Here is a 21773-nt window from a genome sequence, read left to right on the forward strand (position 1 = left end):
AAAAGCAGACAAACACTGGAATTTACTTTGAGCCTCGCCAGGGATGTGACAATCATTCAGTGAGCCCCAGGCACAGAGCCACAGAGATGAATGAAAGCTACACTCTGTGGCATTCAGTCTGCTGAGGAGACTGCTACAATCATAGGCTCCACTGAGCAGCAGTGACAGCAGTGAGAAGACAAAGGTGGGGGACCTGGCAGAGCCCCGGGGTGTGGGGGTGGGCACAGCTTCAGGGAGGATGTGATGCCTGGGCTGGATCTGAAAGGACAAGGCAGGCTCAGCCCAGGGAAGGGCGCTCTAGGTGCATGAGCAGCGCTGTGCTGCAGGCGGCTGCTGCAGCAGAGGCCAGCTTCTCAGATGTCTTTTTGTTGTTGTTGTTGAGACAGAGTTTTGCTCTTGTTCAGGCTGGAGTGCAATGGCGCAATCTTGGCTCACCACAACCTCTGCCTCCCAGGTTCAAGCGATTCTGCTGCCTCAGCCTCCTGAGTAGCTAGGATTACAGGCATGTGCCACCACGCCCGGCTAATTTTGTATTTTTAGTAGAGACAGGGTTTCTCCATGTTGGTCAGGCTGGTCTCAAACTCCGGACCTCAGGTGATCCACCTGCCTCAGCCTCCCAAAGTGCTGGGATTACAAGCATGAGCCACCATGCCTGGTCCCCAGATGTGTCTTCTTACCTTCTCAGAGCAGCTGAACTCAAGGTGTTGAATCTTGGCGGCCAATTGTACATTCATCTGTTTTAACCTTAAGAGTTGCCGTTCTGAACGTGTCTTAACTGAGATGATAATCCCTGAAATAAAATTGGGGGTCTCAGTGATACTGGTTTCTAACTTAACCACTGAGGAAAAAAATCTGTATTCTTACACCCATATAGTGTTGGGAGGAATGGTGACAGACACACGAGACAGTCATCACTTTAGGGCATCAGAGCTGGGAAGTCAGGGTTTCATGTCTGAGCTACTTAGTCCCCAGTTATGCAATATCTCTCTATAGCTGTTATGGCTGAGAAATCCTTAAAAATAATTTCTGACAAGATGAACGTTAGGCTTCTTAACCTAGAACCTGTTCACAATCATATGGGTGCATAGCAGCAGTGTGCACAGATACCACGAAAGCACAGGCTGGGAAATGCCCCCTTTCTCCATAACAGGCATCTTCCGTAGGAACTCAAAGGCTTTTTTTCTTTCCTTTGACAGAGTCCAGTTTTTTTTTTTTTGTTTTGTTTTTTTGAGATGGGGTCTCGCTCTGTCACCCAGGCTGGAGTGCGGTGGCACAATCTTGGCTTACTGCAGCCTCCAAATCCTGGGCTCAAGCAATCCTCCCACCTCCGCCCCCCTCAGTGGCTGGGACTACATGTGTGCACCACCACACCCAACTGATGTTTGTATTTTTTTTTTTTTTTGTAGAGACAGGGTTTCACCTTTGTTGCCCAGGCAGGTCTTGAACTCCTGGGCTCAAGTTATGCTCCTGCCTCAGCCTCCCAAATTGCTGGGATTACAGGCATGACCACTGTACCCAACTGTTTCATTTTATTTGCTTGACATAAACCTGCTCATAACCAGCTCCTAAAAGGGCTGAAGAGGAAGAAGGGAGGAGAGAGAGGTGAGGGGGCTGTGGGGAGGCCTCCATAATGGGAGCCACTGTGAGCTCAGGCGCCCAGAGTGACTGTGCCGCCAGGCCTCGGATGTATGCCTGAGCCCCCGCTCTCCATCCACAGCCTGGGAGTGCACGAGACATACCATTGATGATCCGGGCCACCCGCCACAGCCGAAGCAGAATCAGCAGGCCCAGAGCCTCAAACTGGTGCTTCTGGAACAGGAGGACAACGTCGAGGATGAATGAGACCACCACCACGACGGCATCCAGGATCTCAAACTTGTGGTGAAAGAACTCCAGGCGGAAGACAAATAATTTAAAGGTAATCTCCATCATAAAAAAGACCAAGATGGTGATGCTCATGTAGTGGAATACCTGAAGGGGACAAGGAACCACAGTCAGGGGAGATTGGGCCTCTGGGAGGTCAAGCTGCCCTCGCATGAACCTGCCTGGTCACCAGCAAGAGAATTCATCTGTTGGACAAATCCAGATGCCCGGTGCTGGAAACACAGCTGTGAACACCGCAGATGAGGCACCTGCTCTCTAAAGGGCAATTAGGCAATGTCGGAATTAAAGTGTCCTCCAGACCCTTTGGACCAGCAATTCCGTGGCTAAGAACTTATCCTACAGCTGAACTCCCGTGTGCACAGGGACTAAGGATATTTACTGCAGCACTGTTTGCAGAGCAAATATTTTCTGCATTGTTTGTAAGACAACAGAAATGTCCGTTAGACAGAAATGTCCATTAGAAGATACTCTTAAAATGAATGGTGGCACCTCCATATGGGGCCCTAAGGATACAATTGTTAAAAAGATTAAGCTGGGTGTGGTGGCTCGAGCCTATAGTCCCAGTTACTCAGGAGGCTAGGTGGGGCCTCCTGCCCAGAGCCCAGTTTGAGGCCAGCCGGGCAACATAGCAAGACCCCATCTCTAAAATAACTGAATGAATGAATGAATGAATGAATGGAGGCAGATCCATATGTTCCAATTAGGAGTGATCACCAAGGTAAGTGAAAAGGGTTCTGAGATCTTGATCTAGTCCTGGCTGGGCACAGTGGCTCATGCCTGTAATCCCAGCACTTTGGGAGGCTGAGGCAGGTAGATCACTTGAGGTCAGGAGTTTGAGACCATCTTGGCCAACATGGTAAAAACCTGTCTCTACTAAAAAAAATACAAAAAGTGAACCAGGTATGTTGGTGCACGCCTGTAGTCCCAGCTACTTGGGAGGCTGAGGCAGGAGAATTGCTTGAACCCAGAGGAGAGGTTGCAGTGAGCCGAGATTGCACCACTGCACTCCAGCCTGGGTGACAAGTCAGACTCTGTCTCAAAAAATAAAAATAGGCCGGGCGCGGTGGCTCAAGCCTGTAATCCCAGCACTTTGGGAGGCCGAGACAGGCAGATCACAAGGTCAGGAGATCGAGACCATCCTGGGTGAAACCCTGTCTCTACTAAAAAAATACAAAAAACTAGGCGGGCATGGTGGTGGGCACCTGTAGTCCCAGCTACTTGGGAGGCTGAGGCAGGAGAATGGCGTAAACCTGGGAGGCGGAGCTTGCAGTGAGCTGAGATCAGGCCACTGCACTTCAGCCTGGGCGACAGAGCGAGACTCCGTCTCAAAAAAATAAAAATAAAAATAAAAATATAAAATAACCAGTCCTCACACCAAGATAACCATTTCCAGATCTGGGGCAGGGAAGGTACAATGTGAGCAAGGTTGTCTTGTGCCAGAAAGCAAGGAAGTCTTCAAAGACATCACAGAGTCATGTCAACAGGACCCAGCAGTCAGCTTGAAGAGGTTCACAGTGACAACATTTGGGACAATCTGAACATTGAAAAGAATGACTAAGATTGATTGTAACACAGTGAATAAAAAAAAATTCACAGTGCAGCACATACACCCATGCACACGCACACACATGGGAAAACAGGGAAGTGCCTTTTTATAGAAGAGTACCGACTACTAAATGTAGAAGGAAAGACAGAATTAGAAAATCACCATTCTGCATCCCCTAGTGTAGTCACTGACTCAGGCAAGGATCACCAACAGATGCCAACTGGGGAAGAGGATATTTGCATGCTACCAAAGGAGTACCGGGCAGATCATTTACCACTGCAACAGGAAAAATGCCCCTGGCCAGTGGAGCCGTCCAGCCTTTACTGCCTAAATCAAGTGACCCAACTGAGTGGGACCCCTGGCGTGTGCCTCCTGAAAATGCCACCTCCAGAACATTGCCCGCCAATGAGGACTCCCTGCTGATCAAGCCCTGGACCTAACCGTGGTGTGCAGGAAGTAAGGCAGGAGACCTCAAACTCATCAGACAAATCCAGAACATGGGACATTCTATTGGCTGGGCTCTTCCAAGAGTCATGGTCATGAAGGAAAAAGAAAAGCAGGAGGATTTATCTAGATTAAGAAAGCCCAGGGAGGCTGCGTGTGGTGGCTCATGCCTGTAATCCCAGCATTTTGGGAGGCCAAGACAGGATTGCTTGAGCCTGGGAGTTCAAGACCAGCCTGGGCAACACAGGGAAACTCTTTCTCTATAAAAAATTTAAAAATTAGCTAGGTGTGGTGGTGCATGCCTGTGGTTCTAGTTACTCAGGAGGCTGAGGTGGGAGGAAGGCTTGAGCCCATGAGGTCAAGGCTGCAGTGAGCTGTTAGTGCTACTGCACTCCAGGCTGGGTGACAGAGCAACACTCTGTCTCAAGGAAAAAAAAAAAAAATTCTAAGGAGACACAACCAAATAGAATATTGGAATTCTCTATCCTAGTTTGAAAAAAAGTGCCATTAAAGACATTCTTGGGCTGGGCATGGTGGCTCGTGCCTGTCATCCCAGCACTTTGGGAGGCTGAGGTGGGCAGATCACTTGAGGTCAGGAGTTTGATACCAGCCTGGCCAACATGGTGAAGTCTCGTCTCTACTAAAAATACAAAAATTAGCTGGGTGTGGTGGCAGGCACCTGTAATTCCAGTTACTCTGGATCCTGAGGCAGGAGAATCGCTTGAACTCAGGAGGCAGACGTTGCAGTGTGATGAGATCGTGCCACTGCACTCCAGCCTGGGCGATAGAGACTCTGTCCCCCCAAAATAAAAAGAGACATTTGGGATGAGTGAGTGAATAAAAGTGGGACTATTGATCTTATTTTATGTCTGATGATGCTCTCATGGCTCCATGGGAGATAAACCTTATTAGGCATGTTGAAGTATTTAGGAGTGAAGGTTTGTGACATCAAATGGTCAGATGGAAATGTGTGTGCATATGTGGGGATATATAGTGACAAAGCAAACAGCAAAATGTGTCTTTGCCATTTTTCATAATAAAAAGTTGAGAGAAAAAAGACAATATGGCAGGTAAGTTAATGGATTCTATTAAAAATAGAGGAAGAGAGCCAAGTGCAGTGTCGCACACCTGTAATCCCAGCACTTTGGGAGGCAGAGGTGGGTGGATCGCTTGAGCCCAGGGGTTCAAGACCTCAGTCTCTGAGAAACATGAAAGCAATTATTTAGGAGAAATTAGATGGACAGGGAAGATTCTCCTTTCATGCCGGCATAGGAGATGTCACTGGGCTGCCTCTAGGAAAGGTACCAGGAAGAAGGTTTAACATTTCCTTCTGCCTTTTTCACTACTTGCAAAGACATATATTTGCATATCAATTCCATTTTGTTTTTCCAAAAAAGGGCATGGCGGGAGTGGGGGACGGGAAATGCTTTTTTTTTTTTTTTCTGGAGACCGAGTTTTGCTCTTGTTGCCCGGGCTGAAGTGCAGAGGCGCTATCTTGGCTCACTGCAACCTCCGCCTCTGGGGTTCAAGTGATTCTCCTGCCTTGGCCTCCTGAGTAGCTGGGATTACAGGCCTGCGCCACCACGTCCAGCTAATTTTTTGTATTTTCAGTAGAGACAGGGTTTTATTATGTTGGCCAGGCTGGTCTCGAACTCCTGACCTCAGGTGATCTACCCACGACCTCAGGTGATCCACCCACCTTGTCCTCCCAAAGTGCAGAGATTACAGGTGTGAGCCACTGCACCCAGCCAGGGATGATTTTAACTCTCCTGATCTTCTCCCTTGGCACCGAGACAGGATGTGTCCACCACCCTTTGCCTGAATATCTGGGATGGGCTCAGTAACTGAATCAGTGAATAAACAGCACATCCCCTGACGGCCCAGCATGGGGACCATGCAGACCATCAACAGAAGACAGGAGAAATGCCCCTCCTGAGCCAGAGATGGCAGAGTGGATCCACCCCACATGCTCACTAGCCTAGCATCGCCCAGGATTCCAGCCATCATGTGAAACAAGGTTTCCTGCTTGTAGTAAATGCTAATCCATAATCTGGAAAGGAAGATGAAAACACCTATTAAACTACCACAGACCTTGCTACTCCAAGTGGGGTGTCAGCTGTTCCACTCTGCACCCCTACTGTGCAGATAACACAAGCAAAACATATCAGTAAGACCCCAGAAGAGCTGTCAACCCCTACCTTGGCGGCATAGTTATTCTTGTCGGGCTCGATGATCCTCAGGTCCAGGATGAGGTCAGCAAGCACCAGGAGGGCGTCCAGAACCACCAAGCAGATGATGATGACCTGTGGGCCGAGGGAAGGCACCAGAGACCATGAGACCCACATGGAGGCCCTCCCTCTTCCCATGATTAAGAGCTGGCTTGGAAGCACGTGGGTGAAACCACTGGGCAAAGCCATTAAGGGTGGGAGGCTATTGCTATAGCTCGCCAGAGGCCCCACTGGGATGGTGGCTGTGCAGGGCCAGCTCCTCTCTGATAGAAGCCACCAGCCTCCTTCCCGCCACCCTCCTGGCCTGCTCTGCCTCTAGGTGGTGCCCACCTTCCCTGCCCTCCCAGAACATGTCTGGCTCATTTTCTGACCCTTGGTCACTGTTTCTCAAATACCACCTCTCAAACCAAACTGCCCATACCTAGATGGCAACAAATAATCAGTTTTTAAGTGTGTGGGGGTGTGTGTGTGTGTGTGTGTGTGTGTGTATATATATATATTTTTTTTTTTTTTTTTTTTTTTTGAGACAGTCTCGTTTTGTCGCCCAGGCTGGAGTACAATGGCATGATCTCGGCTCACTGCAACCCCCACCTCTTGAGTTCAAGCAATTCTCCTGCCTCAGCCTCCCGAGTATCTGGGATTACAGGCACACATCACCATGCCTGGCTAATTTTTGTATTTTTAGTAGAGATGGTGTTTCACCATGTTGGCCAGGCTGGTCTCAAGCTCCTAACCCCAAGTGATCCACCCACCTTGGCCTCCCAAAGTGCTGGGATTATAGGTATGAGCCACCGCGCCCAGGCAAGTTTGTATTTTTCTATTCCTGGGGCCTGCTGTTGTTGGGGTGCTCACAGAACAGATGCTCAATAAATAACACAGCTCTGCCTCAGCAGTCTGAGTCCTGGAAGGGACCTTGGGGACTGCCGACTGCAGGCTCCTCAGCTACAGGGACGGCTGCTGTGCTTACAAACCAGCTTCTGCCCGGAGATGTGAGGTGCCTGCCCCAGCTCACGTGTGCCCACAGTGGGTGAAGAGGGTGAAGGGGAGAGGAGTCCCGGTGTCCTGGAGAATTGAGGAGAGCTGCTATGGGAAACACAACCTTGTGGGCCTTGTGATGGGCTGACAGAGGACAGGTGGGGAACAGTGTGGAGTGGGTGGGTGGTCTCACTGATGGCAGCTGTGGGAAGCAGCTGGTAGTAATGGCAGTCATGGTGACAGCTGGTGATGATGTTGGCGAGGGCACTGATGGCAGGGTGAAGGTGACAGTGTTGGGGATACCATAATGGCAGTGGAAATGTAGCAGTGGGAGGAGCCCCACAGGACTTTGAGTGACCCTTCTGTTCCCTTGGAAATTCCGGACCATTGCCATCCCCTGCCATTCGCACTCTCAGATCAGTCGATTCTGGCCTCTGAAAATTAATCTGCCACTATCTTGGCAATTTCTGCAGTTTCAGTTTAAAATTAAACAAGTTCAGGCCTCTGCAAGAACAGACTATTAATTCTTTGATCCTTTCAACCTGTAGGTAATTATTTCAGTAATTAAAGTATTCTATGATGTGGTTTGTTGTGAAAATTGCATGGCAAATTGCCTTGTAATGAAGTTTTCACACATTCCAAATTCAGCAAGCTTAATAAAGGTGCAAGCCTCTAGTGGGGTTTTTGTTGTTGTTTTTCCTTGGTTTTATTTTGGAACTAAAGGGATCTGAGAGCTCATATGAGGTAAAACCAAGCCTCAGAGCTACAAGGAACAGACCCAATATTCAGCCATGAAAAGGATGAGGTTCTGACCCACACTACTATGAAATCGTCATACTAAGTGAAAGAAGGCAGACAGAAAAGATCACACATGATCCCATCTATACGAAATGTCCAGAAATGGCAAATCCGGAGACAGAATGCAGGTTCACAGTTGCCTGGGGCTGGGGGAGGGGGAATGGGGAGTGACTGCTAATGGGTACCAGGTTTCCATTTGAAAATGCTCTGGGGTCAGGCACGGTGGCTCATGCCTGTAATCCCAGCACTTTGGGAGGCCGAGGCGGGCAGATCACCTGAGGTCAGGAGTTCGAGACTAGCCTGGCTAACATAGTGAAACCCTGTTTCTACTAAAAGTACAGAAAATTAGCTGGGCATGGTGGCATGTGCCTATAATCCCAGCCACTTGAGAGGCTGAGGTAGGAGAACGCTTGAACCCGGGAGGCGGAGGTTGCAGTGAGCCGAGATCACATCATTGCAGTCCAGCTTGGGCAACAAGAGCAAAACTCCATCTCAAAAAGAAAAAAGAAAAAAAAGAAAATGCTCTGGAAGTAGATAGTGGTGACTTGTGCAACACTGTGAATGTATTAAATAAATGCCACAGAATCATTTACTTAAAAATGATTGTTACGTGAATCTCACCTCAATTTAAAAAACAATGCAAAAGAAAAATGAGAGAGAGACCAACCCAAGGTCACAAAACTACGATGCCTGGATAATAACCCCGGCCTCTATGAAAATTCATCCCCGGGGCCCTGAATCTGCCAGTTCACAGGGAGTGTTGCTTCTGAGGGGAACCAGGTCACAAGGAAAATTGCTGAGAATTCAGAGAAGCTGCTTCATTCCAAATCCTCACCCTGGCCAAGACTGCAGAGTCCGTGCTGTGGGGCGGCCAGTCCTGGGCTCAGCTCCCAGCTCCCCCATCTGCCTGGACCTTGGGCACATCTCTCATCGCTGGAACCTTCACTGTCCTCACGGGGAAAATGGAGTGGGCCACATTTTCTACCCCAGAGCAACAATGGGAGCATGATGTGAGTGAAGTATGAAGAGCGCTTAACACAGGGCTGGCCTGCGGTACATGGGAATAAAAAAGCTCCCTGACTCCTGGGACCACCTTCCCTTGGCTCAACTCTGTCCTGTCATTCATGGCTTCCTTGGGCCCTGAATCACCCCCCGTATTCTCTCCCTTGGTGGTGCCATCCCATGTAAGAAGGGACCGCAGTTAACAATATATCAAGCACCTTTGCCATCTCAAACCACTCAAGAAAGGGATCCCAGGAGCTTCTGGATGCCGATCCTACCTGCAGAAACCACAACCTCTGAGCCTCCTCGCCTACTCCAGTGTGGCCTCACTGTTGCCACTGAGTCCCTCTACAAATCTGATCCCCCACCCACACACTTAGAGCTTTCAAAGGTACCCCACAACCCGTGGATGACCTTCCCTGGCCTCTTCTCTTGCCAATTGCCTGCTGGCAGCACCCACACCCAATCCACTTGCACCCTTCTCAATTCCTCCAATGCTGCAAGTCCTTGGCAAAGGAAGCCCCTCTACCTGGAAGCCTCCCACGCCATCCATCCACGGGGTTCACTCCTGCTCAGCATGCAGGTGTCACCTCCTCCAACTCCAGTCCCTGATCAGTCCCCCACCCCCAGGACCTCTCAAAGCCTCCCTCCTCCCTGAGGAGGGCTTCTCTCCATCTGTAACCAATGTGTGTCTCAGTGATGGCTCCCATCATTCCTGCCTCTCTGCAGCCTGCCAAATCCTCAATGAGGGCAAAGATGTGTCTGCCACATTTGTCACTGTACACAGTGACAAATAAGTGACTGTTGGGTAGGTGAATAAACACGTCCACTCACTTTATGACAGGCATTCGTCTTTTTCCCCAGCAGGAGTGTCTCTGGGGGTCCCAGCTCAGGGGCCAGTCCCCAGCCCTAAGCCCTAAGCCCAGGGTGGAGGGGGACATCATGAGGGGGTGGCCCAGGGCTCCCCTTGCAGCTGCAAGGAAGCTGGTTCCTTCTTTCTGCTCCTGAAATTGAGGGTTTGGGATTTCAACCCCCAACAACTTAATAGCATGTTTCCTTTCCCATCACAGCCACAGAGGAGCTGGGCCACCAGGTGCTCTGGCATGTCAGCTCTCTTGCTTTGCTGCTTTCAGCCACACAAGAGTGGGGGAAAAAAAAGACCAAAATAATTTTTTAAAATCTTTTACCCTGGAATAAAGTCAGTGATAGAAGATGCAAGGGCTGCATTTCTCTGCTTCCAGAAGAGGGACAGGCTCTAAGGAGGGACAGGTCTATTTTGTTTGGGGACACCTGCAGTAGCATCCTCCAAATGCCCACCTTTGAGAACTGTGTGCTTCCCTGTGGTCCCCAGGCCTGTGCCCTCCCAGGACTTGAATGGACTTCTAGGCACCCAGACATAGGCTCTGCCATGTTGGGGTTGGGGATGGGGTCTAGAGAGGGCTGACCAGACTCCACTTGCATTTGTCCTTCAAAATCAGAAATGTCTTTCTAGACCATGTATGGTGGCTCACACCTGTAATCACAGCACTTTGGGAGGCCAAGATGGGAGGATCACTTGAGACCAGGAATTTGAGACCAGCCTGGGCAACATAGCAAGATCCTATCTCTTAAAAAAATAATAATAAAAGCCCTTCTAAATGGCAGGACATGGCCAGGCAGAGTGGCTCATGCCTGTAATCCCAGCACTTTGGGAGGCTGAGATGGGTGGATCACTTGAGGTCAGGAGTTTGAGACCAGCCTGCCCAATATGGTGAAACCCAGTCTCTACCAAAAATACAAAAATTAGCCAGGTGTGGTGGCGGGTGCCTGTAATCCCAGCTACTTGGGAGGCTGAGGCAGGAGGATAGCTTGAACCCAGGAAGCAGAGGTTGCAGTGAGCTGAGATCATGCCACTGTACTCCAGCCTGGGTGACAGAGCAAGACTCTGTCTCAAACCAATCAATCAGTCAATGGCAGGACAGTTGGCCGGGCGCAGTGGCTAAGACCTGTAATCCTGGCACTTTGGGAGGCTGAGGTGGGTGAATCACCTGAGGTCAGGGGTTCAAGACCAGCCTGACCAACATAGTGAAACCCTGTCTCTACTAAAAATGCAAAATTAGCCAGGTGTGGTGGCAGGTGCCTGTAATCCCAGCTACTTGGGAGGCTGAGGCAGGAGAACTGCTTGAACTCCATAGAAAGTTCAGTTCCCTTCGCTCGTCTGTGAGGACCACCCCAGCTCTGCTTTCTCCCTGCAACCATACCAGGAGGCTATCAGCAGTGGGCTAAGGCCAGGACAGCCAGGTATTTTGGGCATCACTCCACAAGAGAGACTGAGGTCCCCAGCAGGATGGGTCTCCATGAGGCAGGGGAGCCTCTGGCACTGAGTGTTCGCAGAGTGAACGGATGAGTGTTCTTTCTGTCTCTGTTATTTACCCTTTATTTACTTTGTGTGTGGTAAAATTTGCATAACGTAAAATATACCATTTTAAAGTTGGCATAAAATTTAGTGGCATTAAGTCCATTCACAAGGTTGTGTAACCATCACCACTATAATTCCAGAACATTTTCATCTCCTCAAATGGAAACACTCCCACCTGTGGCAGCCGCCAATCTGTTTCCTGTCTCTATGGATTTGCCTGTCCTTAGACGTTTTGTATCAATGGAATCTTACACTCTGGCCTTTTGTGTCTGGCTTCTTTCCCTCAGCACCATGTTTTCAAGGTTCATTCACATTGTGGCATGGATCAGCACTTCTTTGCTTTTGATGTTGGAATCATATTCCACTGTACGGATAGAACACATTCGATTTCACACTCATCCATTGGTGGACCCTTTCCTTTTGGATCATGACTCTTTTCTCCCTGACAACTTGAGATCTGCCTGCCGCATGCCCAGTGCAGTACAGGGTCCCCGGCACGTGGTAGGTGCTGGGCAAACACTCATAGAATGAATGAGGCAGTGGCCAAATGGGCTCAGCCCAGCTGCCTGCCTCACATTCCCTGATGGCTCTCCTGCCAGCTCTGGGCATCCCGGACTCCTGTCCCACTTACCTGAAACCTGTGGGAGCTGAACAGTTTCCTCAACGTGCCCCTGAAGTCAAGGGGGGCCCTGGGCGCGGGGCCAGGGGCAGGGGCAGCGTCAGGGCCTGCAGCTCTGCCTTCCTCGCCTGAGGCTGGTGTGGGTGGCGGCTGCTCCTCCTCCTCCTCATCCTCTTCATTCTCCCATTTCTTGTAGTTGATGTTCCAGGCATGGTAGTCATCCCCTACGACCGTGAAGTGCTTTAAGAACTTGCTCATTCTCTCAGCGGGAGCCACCTTGGCCCTGCGGGTGACTGCCTAGAGGGCGGGGACAGAGAGCAAGAGCTTCAGGCAGGTGGCTCTGGGGCCCTCTGGGCCACTCAGAGCCCACATGGCCCAGGCCGGGCCAGGCCACTGCAGGTGAAGATGGTCCTGGGTGCTCAGAAACTCCTGCGAGCAGAGACCATGAGGTCACGGTGGTTTCTCGTGCTTTTATTTTTGGAATCCAGGGTCTCGGTGTCTATGAGGCAACAGGAAACTCCTGCCCCCAGCAGGCCCGTCGCTGTGGTCTGGTTGGTGGTAACCAACAGAATCAGTACTGCAGCCTGGTCCCAAAACACCCGCTACAGGCCCACGTGTGAATACCGGAAGGGCCGCCCCAAGGTTCAGAGACATCACAACCTGGAAACTGGAGGGGCCAGTGGGCAGGGCGTGGGGAGGGGAAGCCAAAAGTAAAAGTACCCAGAGTTTCACAGAGAAGTCATGAGATCCCCACCCATCACGCCACACATCATGACAGGCACGTGGCAGATGGACATTTTCCAAGTTCAGCCAGTGTTATTCACACAGACAGTTGTTTAAAGCAAAAGCAAATATCCCTGTGCCCTTTCTCCACTTTACCCACTTGCCCTACCAGGTATCAAATTTTACGTAAAGTTAAATAATTGAAATGTATAGGTATGAGTGCAAGAGCAGGCTACATGACTACTCATTGGGACTACTCCTACCTCATTGGGAAGAGAGAGCCCAATGTCCCTGAGGGAGCCTAGAGGAGATGGGGTGGCAGTCCAGACTCACGAGAAAGAAAGGCTGGAGAGGCTGGGACACCTGGCTTTCTCAATAGGAAAAAAAATCCATTCCCCACCTTGCCCCCCACACAGAATACATCTGAGATGCACTTTCATCAATGTGTAAAGTGTATTTAAAAAGGAACAACTTAAAAAGTCTTAGGCCAGTAACTTCATGAGCTTAGGATAGGGAAGATTGCTTAAATAACACAAAACACCACAAAATAGTGTTTTTTTGAAAAAACACTATTTTGTTTTTTTTTGAAACACCGCTGGGCGCGGTGGCTCATGCCTGTAATCCCAGCACTCATCCCATGGGCTAAGGCAAGTGGATTGCCTGAGGTCAGGAGTTTGAGACCAGCCCGGCCAACATGGCGAGACCCCATCTCTACAAAAAATACAAAAATTAGCTGGGCATGGTGGCGCATGCCTGTAATCCCAGCTACTCAGAAGGCTGAGGCCCCAGAATCGCTTGAAGCTGGGAGGCAGAGGTTGCAGTGAGCTGAGATCACGCCACTGCACTCCAGCCTGGGTGACAGGTTGAGACCTGTCTCAAAACACAAACAAACAACACAAAAACAAACACAAAATCCATAGATTTGACTGCATCAGAACTATAAACTTTACTATGACACACACACACACAAACCTATGAAGTTAAAAGACATACCTCAGACTGGGACACCACAGACTGGGATAAATATTTGCAATGTATTTGATAGACAAAGACTTAGTAACTAGAATATATAAAGAAATCTTATAAGCCAAAAAGAGAAAGAAAAACTCCATGGAAAACTGGGCAGTGGACGTTAACAGGCAGGTCATGTAAGAGAAAACTCAAATAGCCAAGATGCTTATCCCCAATAATACTCAGAAAAACGCAGAGTGAAGTAACAACAGCACATCTTTTCACTCCTCAGGTTGGCAAGAGTCTTAAAATCTATATCAAATATTGGTGAGGGCGTGAAGCAATGGGGTCTCTTGACTACTGAAGTTCTATAGGCACCAGCACCATCGTTTTGAGGAGAAATTTGGCATGATCTTGTCAAGCTGAAATTGTGCATATCTTTCTGAATGATCTAGTGATTCTATCCCCACATAGGGTCCAAAGAGAAACTTGGGCACATGTGCGCAAATTGGTGACATGTTCAAAAACGTTTATTGCAAATATTCACCTAGTTGGGCAGGTGTGGTAGCTCACACCTGTAATCCCCACACTTTGGAAGGCTGAGGTGGGAGAACTGCTTGAGCCCAGGAGCTGAGACCAGCCTGGGCAATATGGCAAGACCCTGTCTTTAGAAAAATAATAAAAAAAAAAATTATCCAGGCAGGGTAGCACACCTGTAGTCCCAGTTACTTGGGAGGCTGAGGCAGGAGGATTGCTTGAGCTTGGGAGGACGAGGCTGCAGTAAGCCATGTTCTCCAGCCTGGGCAACAGAGCAAGACTCTGTCTCAAAAAAGAAAAAAGAAAAAGAAAATTCACCTAAATGTGGGAGATAGAGGAATGAATATTCTCTGTTCATGTGATGGGACACTATACAGCAGTTAAAATGAATTAACTGCATCTCAGTATGTCACTGGTAATGCCCATGTGTACCCACTCGGCAGCACTGAACACGGTAGACTAATCACTTCTTTCTTCAAACGCTTCCTTCAGTGGCTTCTAGGATGCCACAGTCTCCTGGTTTTCCTCAGTGGTTGTTTCCTGCTAGTTTCTTTTGGTCAGTGGATACTTTAGAGGAAGACCTTACATTTTCTTTTCTTTTCTTTTCTTTTTTTTTTTAAAGAAGATCTCACTCTATCACCCAGGTTAGATGCAGGGGTGCAATCATAGCTCACTGCAGTCTTGAATTCCTGGGCTCAAGCAATTCTCCTGCCTCAACCTCCCAGGTAGTTCAGACTATGGCACACTATACTGTATCTGGCTAATTAAAACAATTTATTTTAGAGATGGGGTCTTGCTATGTTGCCCAGGCTGGTCTTAAATTCCTGGGCTAAAGCAACCTTCCAGCCTCAGCTTCTCGAGTAGTTGGGATTACAGGTACATGCCACTGTGCCTGGCTTACATTTAAGTATCAAGTACAACTGTATACCCAGCACCTAGAACAATGCCTCGCACTTAGCAGACACTCAATAATATTGAAATGTTTGTTAAGCAACAATGAATCTAGCAATGTGGATAGCTCCTAAAAAATGTTGATTATAAAAGAAAGATATGGAAGAATAAGAACAATGTCATAACACTTAAGCAAAAATGTTAAATATATGGAAAATATTATATACTGTTTTAGAATGTATAAAAGCATGAGTGTAAACATACACAAGAATGAGATTTCTGCTTCTGGCCTTATTACACTATACAGTAACTAAACAGATTATCCCTCCTGCCATAACCAATTATAAAACTGGATAAAATATGTGAAATTTGCTGTGATCCCTTAGAGAAGAAAAATGAATGAGGCACACCCCACAATCACCCTGCCTTTGTGCCTGGAGGTACTTTCTGGACTGTGAAGGCAAAGACTAGAGTTCAAAGCTATTGAGGCTCCCTCCCCTCGGGAATCTGCATGGCAATGTACCAGAAATAGGAAAGCTATGCAAAGGAGGAGATCCAAAAATATGGACTTTGGCTGAGTCCTAAACATCATGTATATGGAACAAGATTTCATGAGGCAGGGAAAAATATAACTTTCAGGGAAAAAAAACCCCAAAAAACCTTGGGGTGCTGTGAGCTGAACAACTACCAGAGATTACATAGGACTGGGTTGGGAGATATGTGAGTTCCCAACAGCCAGAGTAGAGAGACCTTATTGAACACTCTAAGCATTCAGCAGAAATCCCAGAAAAATCATGGCCTTATAAGTAGACCTAATCTAGCTTTATAGGAAGGGCCACATTACACTCATCCCAACAAAGCTTAAAAATAAGCCTTGAAATGAACAAGCTGATACCCAGGTAAATTGGAACAAAACTCAATACTCTATTAGGAAGACAACAACATAAACTCAACCTCATAGATGCATACTGTCTGGCATACAATAAAAATTACTAGACAGATAAAGCTGAAAAATGTGGCCCACAACTAATAGAAAAATCAGCTAATAGAAGACTCAGAATAGTTGGGCGCGGTGACTCATGCCTGTAATCCCAGCACTTTGGGAGGCTGAGGTGGGCAGATCACCTAAGGTCGGGAGTTCGAGACCAACCTGACCAACATGGAGAAACCTCATGTCTACCAAAAATACAAAATTAGCTGGGCATGGTGGCACATGTCTCTAATCCCAGCTACTCGGGAGGCTGTGGCAAGAGAATTGCTTGAACCCAGGAAGCAGAGGTTGCAGTGAGCCGAGATTGTGCCATTGCACTCCAGCCTGGGCAACAAGAGTGAAACTCCATCTCAAAAAAAAAAAAAAAAAAAAAAAAAAAAAGACTAAAAGTGAATAGAAATGATAGAACTGGCCAACAAAGACTTGAAAACAGATATTACAAAAATATATTCAAGAATTTCAAAGAAAGCATAAACTTAATGAGGGAACAAATAAAAATCTTAATAGAGAAATGGAATCTACAAAAAAGATTCAGATGGCTGAGCACGGTGGCTCACGCCTGTAATCCCAGCAGTTTGGGAGGCTGAGGTGGGCGGATCACCTGAGGTCGGGAGTTTGAGACCAGCCTGACCAACATGGAGAAACCCCATCTCTACTAAAAATACAAAATTAACCAGGCATCGTGGCACATGCCTGTAATCCCAGCTACTCAGGAGGCTGAGGCAGGAGAATCGCTTGAACCCGAGAGAAGGAGGTTGCGGTGAGCAGAGATTGCACCATTGCACGCCAGCCTGGGCAACAAAAGTGAAACTCCATCCCACAAAAAAAGAAGGGGGAAAAAAAAACCAATCCTGATCCAGATGGATATTTTAGAACTGAAAACTATATATATGAAATGAAAAATCAATGGATGGGCTTAACAACTTATAACATATTACCAAAGAAAAGATCAACGAACTTAAAGACAGGGCAATAGAAAACATCAACTGGAAACACAGGGAGGAAAAAAAGCTGAAAGGAAAAATAAACAGAGCCCCAGGGACCATATCTACTAGTTTAACATATGTGTACCTGTAGTTCATGGCCCTCCAGGAATCGGCATCTCTCCTTCCCCACAGCTTCCTTGCCACACTCCAGCCACTCTTCTATCCCTCTGATGCTCCACACTGAGCCATCATGCAGGCTGTTCCCTCAACCTGGAATGCTCTTCTCCCCACTCGGAGCTTCGCTTACTCTTACTTCTGCTTGAAACTTCAGCTAAAATGTCAGTTCCTCAAAAAGGCCCTCCCTGACCCCTAAAATCTAAATCAGTTCCCCTTCCATTTACAACTTCTCTTCCCACTTTTCCTTTGAGAGCCCTTATGCTAGTTTCTAACTAGAAACTGTTTTGTGCAGTCATATATTTATTCCTTCTCCCTCCTCACTAGCATTTACCCTCCATGAAGTCAGGGTCTGTGTCCCCCAATTCTTGTGTGACATATGACCTTGAGCAGAAGCCCATCATGCACCTGTTGGCTGAGGGCACTGGTACCTCATCTCCCACGCTGGGCTCATCTCGGCCAGACCAAATGTCTCTGAACTCCCAGGGCTGGCCAGGGCCAGGGCCAGGGTATACTTAAGCTCTCCAGGCAGCCACTGGCCATAACTCCTTCTTTTTTTTTTTTTTTTTTTTTGAGATGAAGTCTTGTTCTCATCCCCCAGGCTGGAGTGCAGTAGCACGATCTCAGCTCACTGCAACCTCCGCCTCCCAGGTTCAAGCGATTCTCCTGCCTCAGCCTCCCAAGTAGCTGGGATTACAGGTGCCTGCCACCATGCCTGGCTAATTTTTGTAATTTTAGTAGAGATGGGGTTTCACCATGTTGGCCAAGCTGGTCTCAAACTCCTGGCCTCAGGTGATCCACCCACCTCGGCCTCCCAAAGTGCTGGGATTACAGGTGTGAGCCACCGTGCCTGGCCATAATTCCCTTTTTTGAGACAAGGTCTCACTCTGTCACCCAGGCTGGAGTGTAGTGTGCAATCACGGTTCACCACAGCCTTGACCTCCCGGGATCAAGCGATCCTCCCACAAAAGCCTCTGAGTAGCTGGAACTACAGGCACATACCATCACACTTGGCTAATTTTTTGTTTTTTTTTTTGTAGAGGCAGGGTTTTGCTATGTTGCCCAGGCTGGTCTCAAACTCCTGGGCTCAAGTGATCCACCCGCCTCGGCCTCCCAAAGCGCTGGGATTACAGGCATGGGCCACCGCGCCTGACTCCACACTTTCCTTTGGAAACACCTTACCTGGCAGACAAGAGCAGCCTGTCCTATTTCTCAGTAGGGTGGGAACCTCAAGGTACTTTGCAAAAACTGCATTTATATTTTATAGAAGAGGAAATTTTTCTTTCTGAAACATTGCAACCAGTGAAGAAGCAACTTTTAGTAATTTGGGATGAAAATATCTAGGGCACTCAGCAAAGCAGAAAACATTTCTGGTTTTCAGTCAAGAGTCTGTCATGCCAGAAGCAGAAAAGTTCCAGAAAAGGGCAAAGATAGGGCTAATCAAGAGAATGTGGTGGGCCTCAGCAGCTTCACCATGCACCCTGGACTCCTGGCATTCATGGACAGACTGATCCAGTGTGGCGCACAGAGCACCTACCTTGGTGCCTGGCTCGGAGCAGCCCCCAGTTCTGGTAGTGCCAGCTATGATTTTCCCTTAACAACAAAAATTTGCCTGGGCGCGGTGGCTCACACCTGCAATTCCAGCACTTTGGGAGGCCGAGATGGGCGGATCACTTGAGGTCAAGAGTTTGAGACCAGCCTGACCAATGTGGCAAAACCCCATCTCTATTAAAAACACAAAAAACAGCCAGGCATGGTGGTGGGCGCCTGTAATCCCAGCTACTTGGGAGGCTGAGGCACGAGAATTACTTGAATCCAGGAGGCAGAGGTTGCAGTGAGCCAAGATCACGCCACTGCACCCCAGCCTGGACGACAGAGTGAGACTGTCTCAAAAAAAGAGAACAAAAAATCCCCAAACTCCTCTCCTCCAGCTTCATCACAGCCTTGGATATTTCACTTCTCTGCCCACTGCCTGCCTCTGCATCCCTCAGGCTGTTAAGTTACATGAGCGGATACAGCCGCTTTGTGGCTTAAGTGACACTGAGCTGTGTTTCTGTCACTTATAACCCCAAAAGTCTACAGGTGGAGTTGCTGATGCGGGACACCCTCACAGCTCCATCTCCTGTGCGAGACTCCTTGCTGTCCCCACTGTACTCTGATGCTCCTCTGAGGTCACCTTTCCATATCAAAGCCTGTGACCGTGACGCCAGCCTGCCTGACTGTTCCATACTCTTTGACGCTGTTGAATCTGCTCTGCTTGGCAATCTCGCCCCCTGCTTCTCCTCCTATCTCTGGCTGCCCTCCTCAGCCTCCTGTACCATGTCCCTGCCCCACACCAGGAGTCCTGGTGACCTCAGTCCTGACCCTGTCCTCGGGCCGGTGACTCTCTCTCTTTGGGGGTCTTAGCACACCTGTGTTTTCGATGTGGTTCACATTCAAATCAAAGACTCCAATCTGATGTTCAAGATCCTGCTGGGTCATTGGTTTGCTGTGACCCACTTGAACTGATTTCTTACCTTTCTCTCCCAGTCCACTCCTCCTTCCACATCCCCTAGGGCATGCTGTCACTTCCACCTGGCTGCCCAGGCCAAGAACAGAAAATCATCCTCGGCTCCTCCCTCTCCCTCACACCCTATCGGTTTCACTTCCTGAACCCGGCTGGCACTCCATCGTCCCCTCTCCCTGCCCAGAGCCTGCCCTGACCCTCCCTCCACCTCCCTGTGGCCAGGGTCCTCCTTCTCCAATGCCAACCTGACTGTGTCCCTGCTGTGCAGCGATCCCCACGCCCACAACTGCCTTTGGGATCAAGTCCCAGCTCTCTTGGCTTCCCCAGACCCTGGTCTCCCTGCCAGCCTTATTCCTTCCTAGCACCCTGCCTCTGCCACCCTCCAGCCACATGGAACTTGTAGTTCTAGAGCGGACCATGCTCTCTTGCTTCCAGGACTCCGCATGGCCTGTCCCCATCCCATCTATCTTCCAGGTCTTATACCTAGATTTTACCTTCCCTGGGAGGCCTTCCTTAATTTTCCCTCATCCCGGTTGGGGTGTACGTCACACCATCTTAACTACTGGGACACTGTTCCCACCACACTGGGCTGCGAACGCTGGGAGGGCAGAGACTCTTCCTCAGTCACAGGGAGAGGTTCAAGAAATGGTTAAGAGGCTGGGCATGGTGGCGCATGCCTATAATCCTAGCACTCTGGGAGGCCGAGGCGGGTGGATCACTTGAGCCCAGGAGTTTGAGACCAGCCTGACCAACAGGGTGAAACCCCATCTCTACTAAAAATACAAAATTAGCCGGGCGTGATGGCGCATGCCTTTAGTCCCAGCTACTTGGGAGGCTGAGGCTGCAGTGAGCCAAGATTGCGCCACTGCACTCCAGTCTGGGTGACAGAGCGAGACTCCATCTCAAAAAAAAAAAAAAAAAAAAAAAGAAATGGGTAATAAATGAATGAATTAACAAAATCTTAGGCACTGCTCCTTCAGGGTAAACATATTGCTGACCTGTCTTACAGGTATTAGACCAGAAAAACTGCCACCAGGGAGAGAAGGGGAAAGTGAAGAAGACAGACCTAGAAGTGAAGGAGAGAAAAGCATTTTGTGGATGCCTATTTTTACAGGCTCAGAAGCTGCCATCTGTGGGAGGGGGAAAGTCCCTAGTTCATTGTTATCCAACAATCGGAGAAAAAGGTACTTTTTAAGAAAGTCAGCCAACTCCCAATTCCCATGGCCTGATGTCCCTTCAGTTTCTATTTCCCTGTTCCCTCCCAGAGCTATTTTTGGGGACTTGATTTGCATATTAACTACCACCCTCACCCCAAAACTCCAACACACAATGGCAGCAACGTGTATTACTATGGTTGCTTATTTTATCACATCTCATATCATCTCCGCATGCTGCTAACTTCCTTCCACGCACTATTTCATTTCAACTCCGAACAACCCTGAGGTTGAGGCCATCCTCTAGGGTCCTGGTGATGGGGGGCCTTGTCCAAGCTCACACACCGTGGGGAACTGGAAAAGCAGGATCTGCCCCTGGGCTCCATGACTTGGAGACTATGTTCTAGAAAACACAGCTGACAGAAAGCCAGGCAGCCAGCGACTGGAGAGCCACCTGCTCAGAGGGTAGAGTAGGTGGAATCGTGCACACCCCCCCCAACAATTCCTGTCCCCCTGGAACCTTAGAATGTGACCTTATTTGGAATGTAGGTCTTTGCAGATGTAACTAAAGATGTTAAGATGAAATCATACTGGATTTAGGGTAGGCCCTAAATCCGGTGACTGGTGTCCTTATAAAAAGAGAAAAGGGGCTGGGCACGTTAGCTCACGCCTGTAATCCCAGCACTTTGGGAGGCCGAGGTGGGTGGACCACTTGAGGTCACGAGTTCAAGACCAGCATGGCTAACATGGCAAAACCCTGTCTCTACTAAAAGTACAAAAATTGGCCAGGCACGGTAGCTCACACCTGTAATCCCAGCACTTTGGGAGGCCAGGGTGGGCAGATCGCCTGAGGTCAGGAGTTCGAGACCAGCCTGGCCAACACAGTGAAAACCTGTTTCTACTAAAAATACAAAAATTAGCTGGGCGTGGTGGTGGGCACCTGTAATCCTAGCTACTCAGGAGGCTGAAGCAGGAGAATCGCTTGAACTCAAGAGGCTGCAGTGAGCTGAGATCATGCCACTGCAC

General features: G+C 48.8%; 2 protein-coding genes across 9 annotated transcripts in view; one reads left to right on the plus strand and one right to left on the minus strand.

Annotated features, from left to right (window-relative positions):
• Positions 1 to 11358, plus strand: part of TCTN1 (tectonic family member 1) — a 48422-nt gene extending 37064 nt beyond the window's left edge. The window contains exon 15 of one of the 2 annotated variants that reach the window (XM_073021098.1): positions 9 to 11358. The gene's annotated coding sequence lies outside the window, so the exon portion shown is untranslated. The remainder of the gene's footprint in view (positions 1 to 8) is intronic. The other variant, XM_008004709.3, reaches the window with a different exon arrangement.
• The window catches only part of HVCN1 (hydrogen voltage gated channel 1), a 41176-nt gene that overhangs the window by 690 nt on the left and 18713 nt on the right, over positions 1 to 21773 (minus strand). For 6 of the 7 annotated variants that reach the window (XM_008004704.3, XM_073021101.1, XM_073021099.1 and 3 more), the window contains 4 exons: positions 11907 to 12191; positions 6073 to 6177; positions 1740 to 1971; positions 678 to 790 (listed from right to left, as the gene is read on the minus strand). In XM_008004704.3, coding sequence (XP_008002895.2) covers positions 678 to 790; positions 1740 to 1971; positions 6073 to 6177; positions 11907 to 12191 — 735 coding nt within the window. Of the gene's footprint in view, positions 1 to 677; positions 791 to 1739; positions 1972 to 6072; positions 6178 to 11906; positions 12192 to 17058; positions 17619 to 21773 lie in introns of those variants that run through there. The other variant, XM_008004707.3, reaches the window with a different exon arrangement.

Source organism: Chlorocebus sabaeus, chromosome 11, assembly GCF_047675955.1.
Source record: "Chlorocebus sabaeus isolate Y175 chromosome 11, mChlSab1.0.hap1, whole genome shotgun sequence".
NCBI lineage: Eukaryota > Metazoa > Chordata > Mammalia > Primates > Cercopithecidae > Chlorocebus > Chlorocebus sabaeus.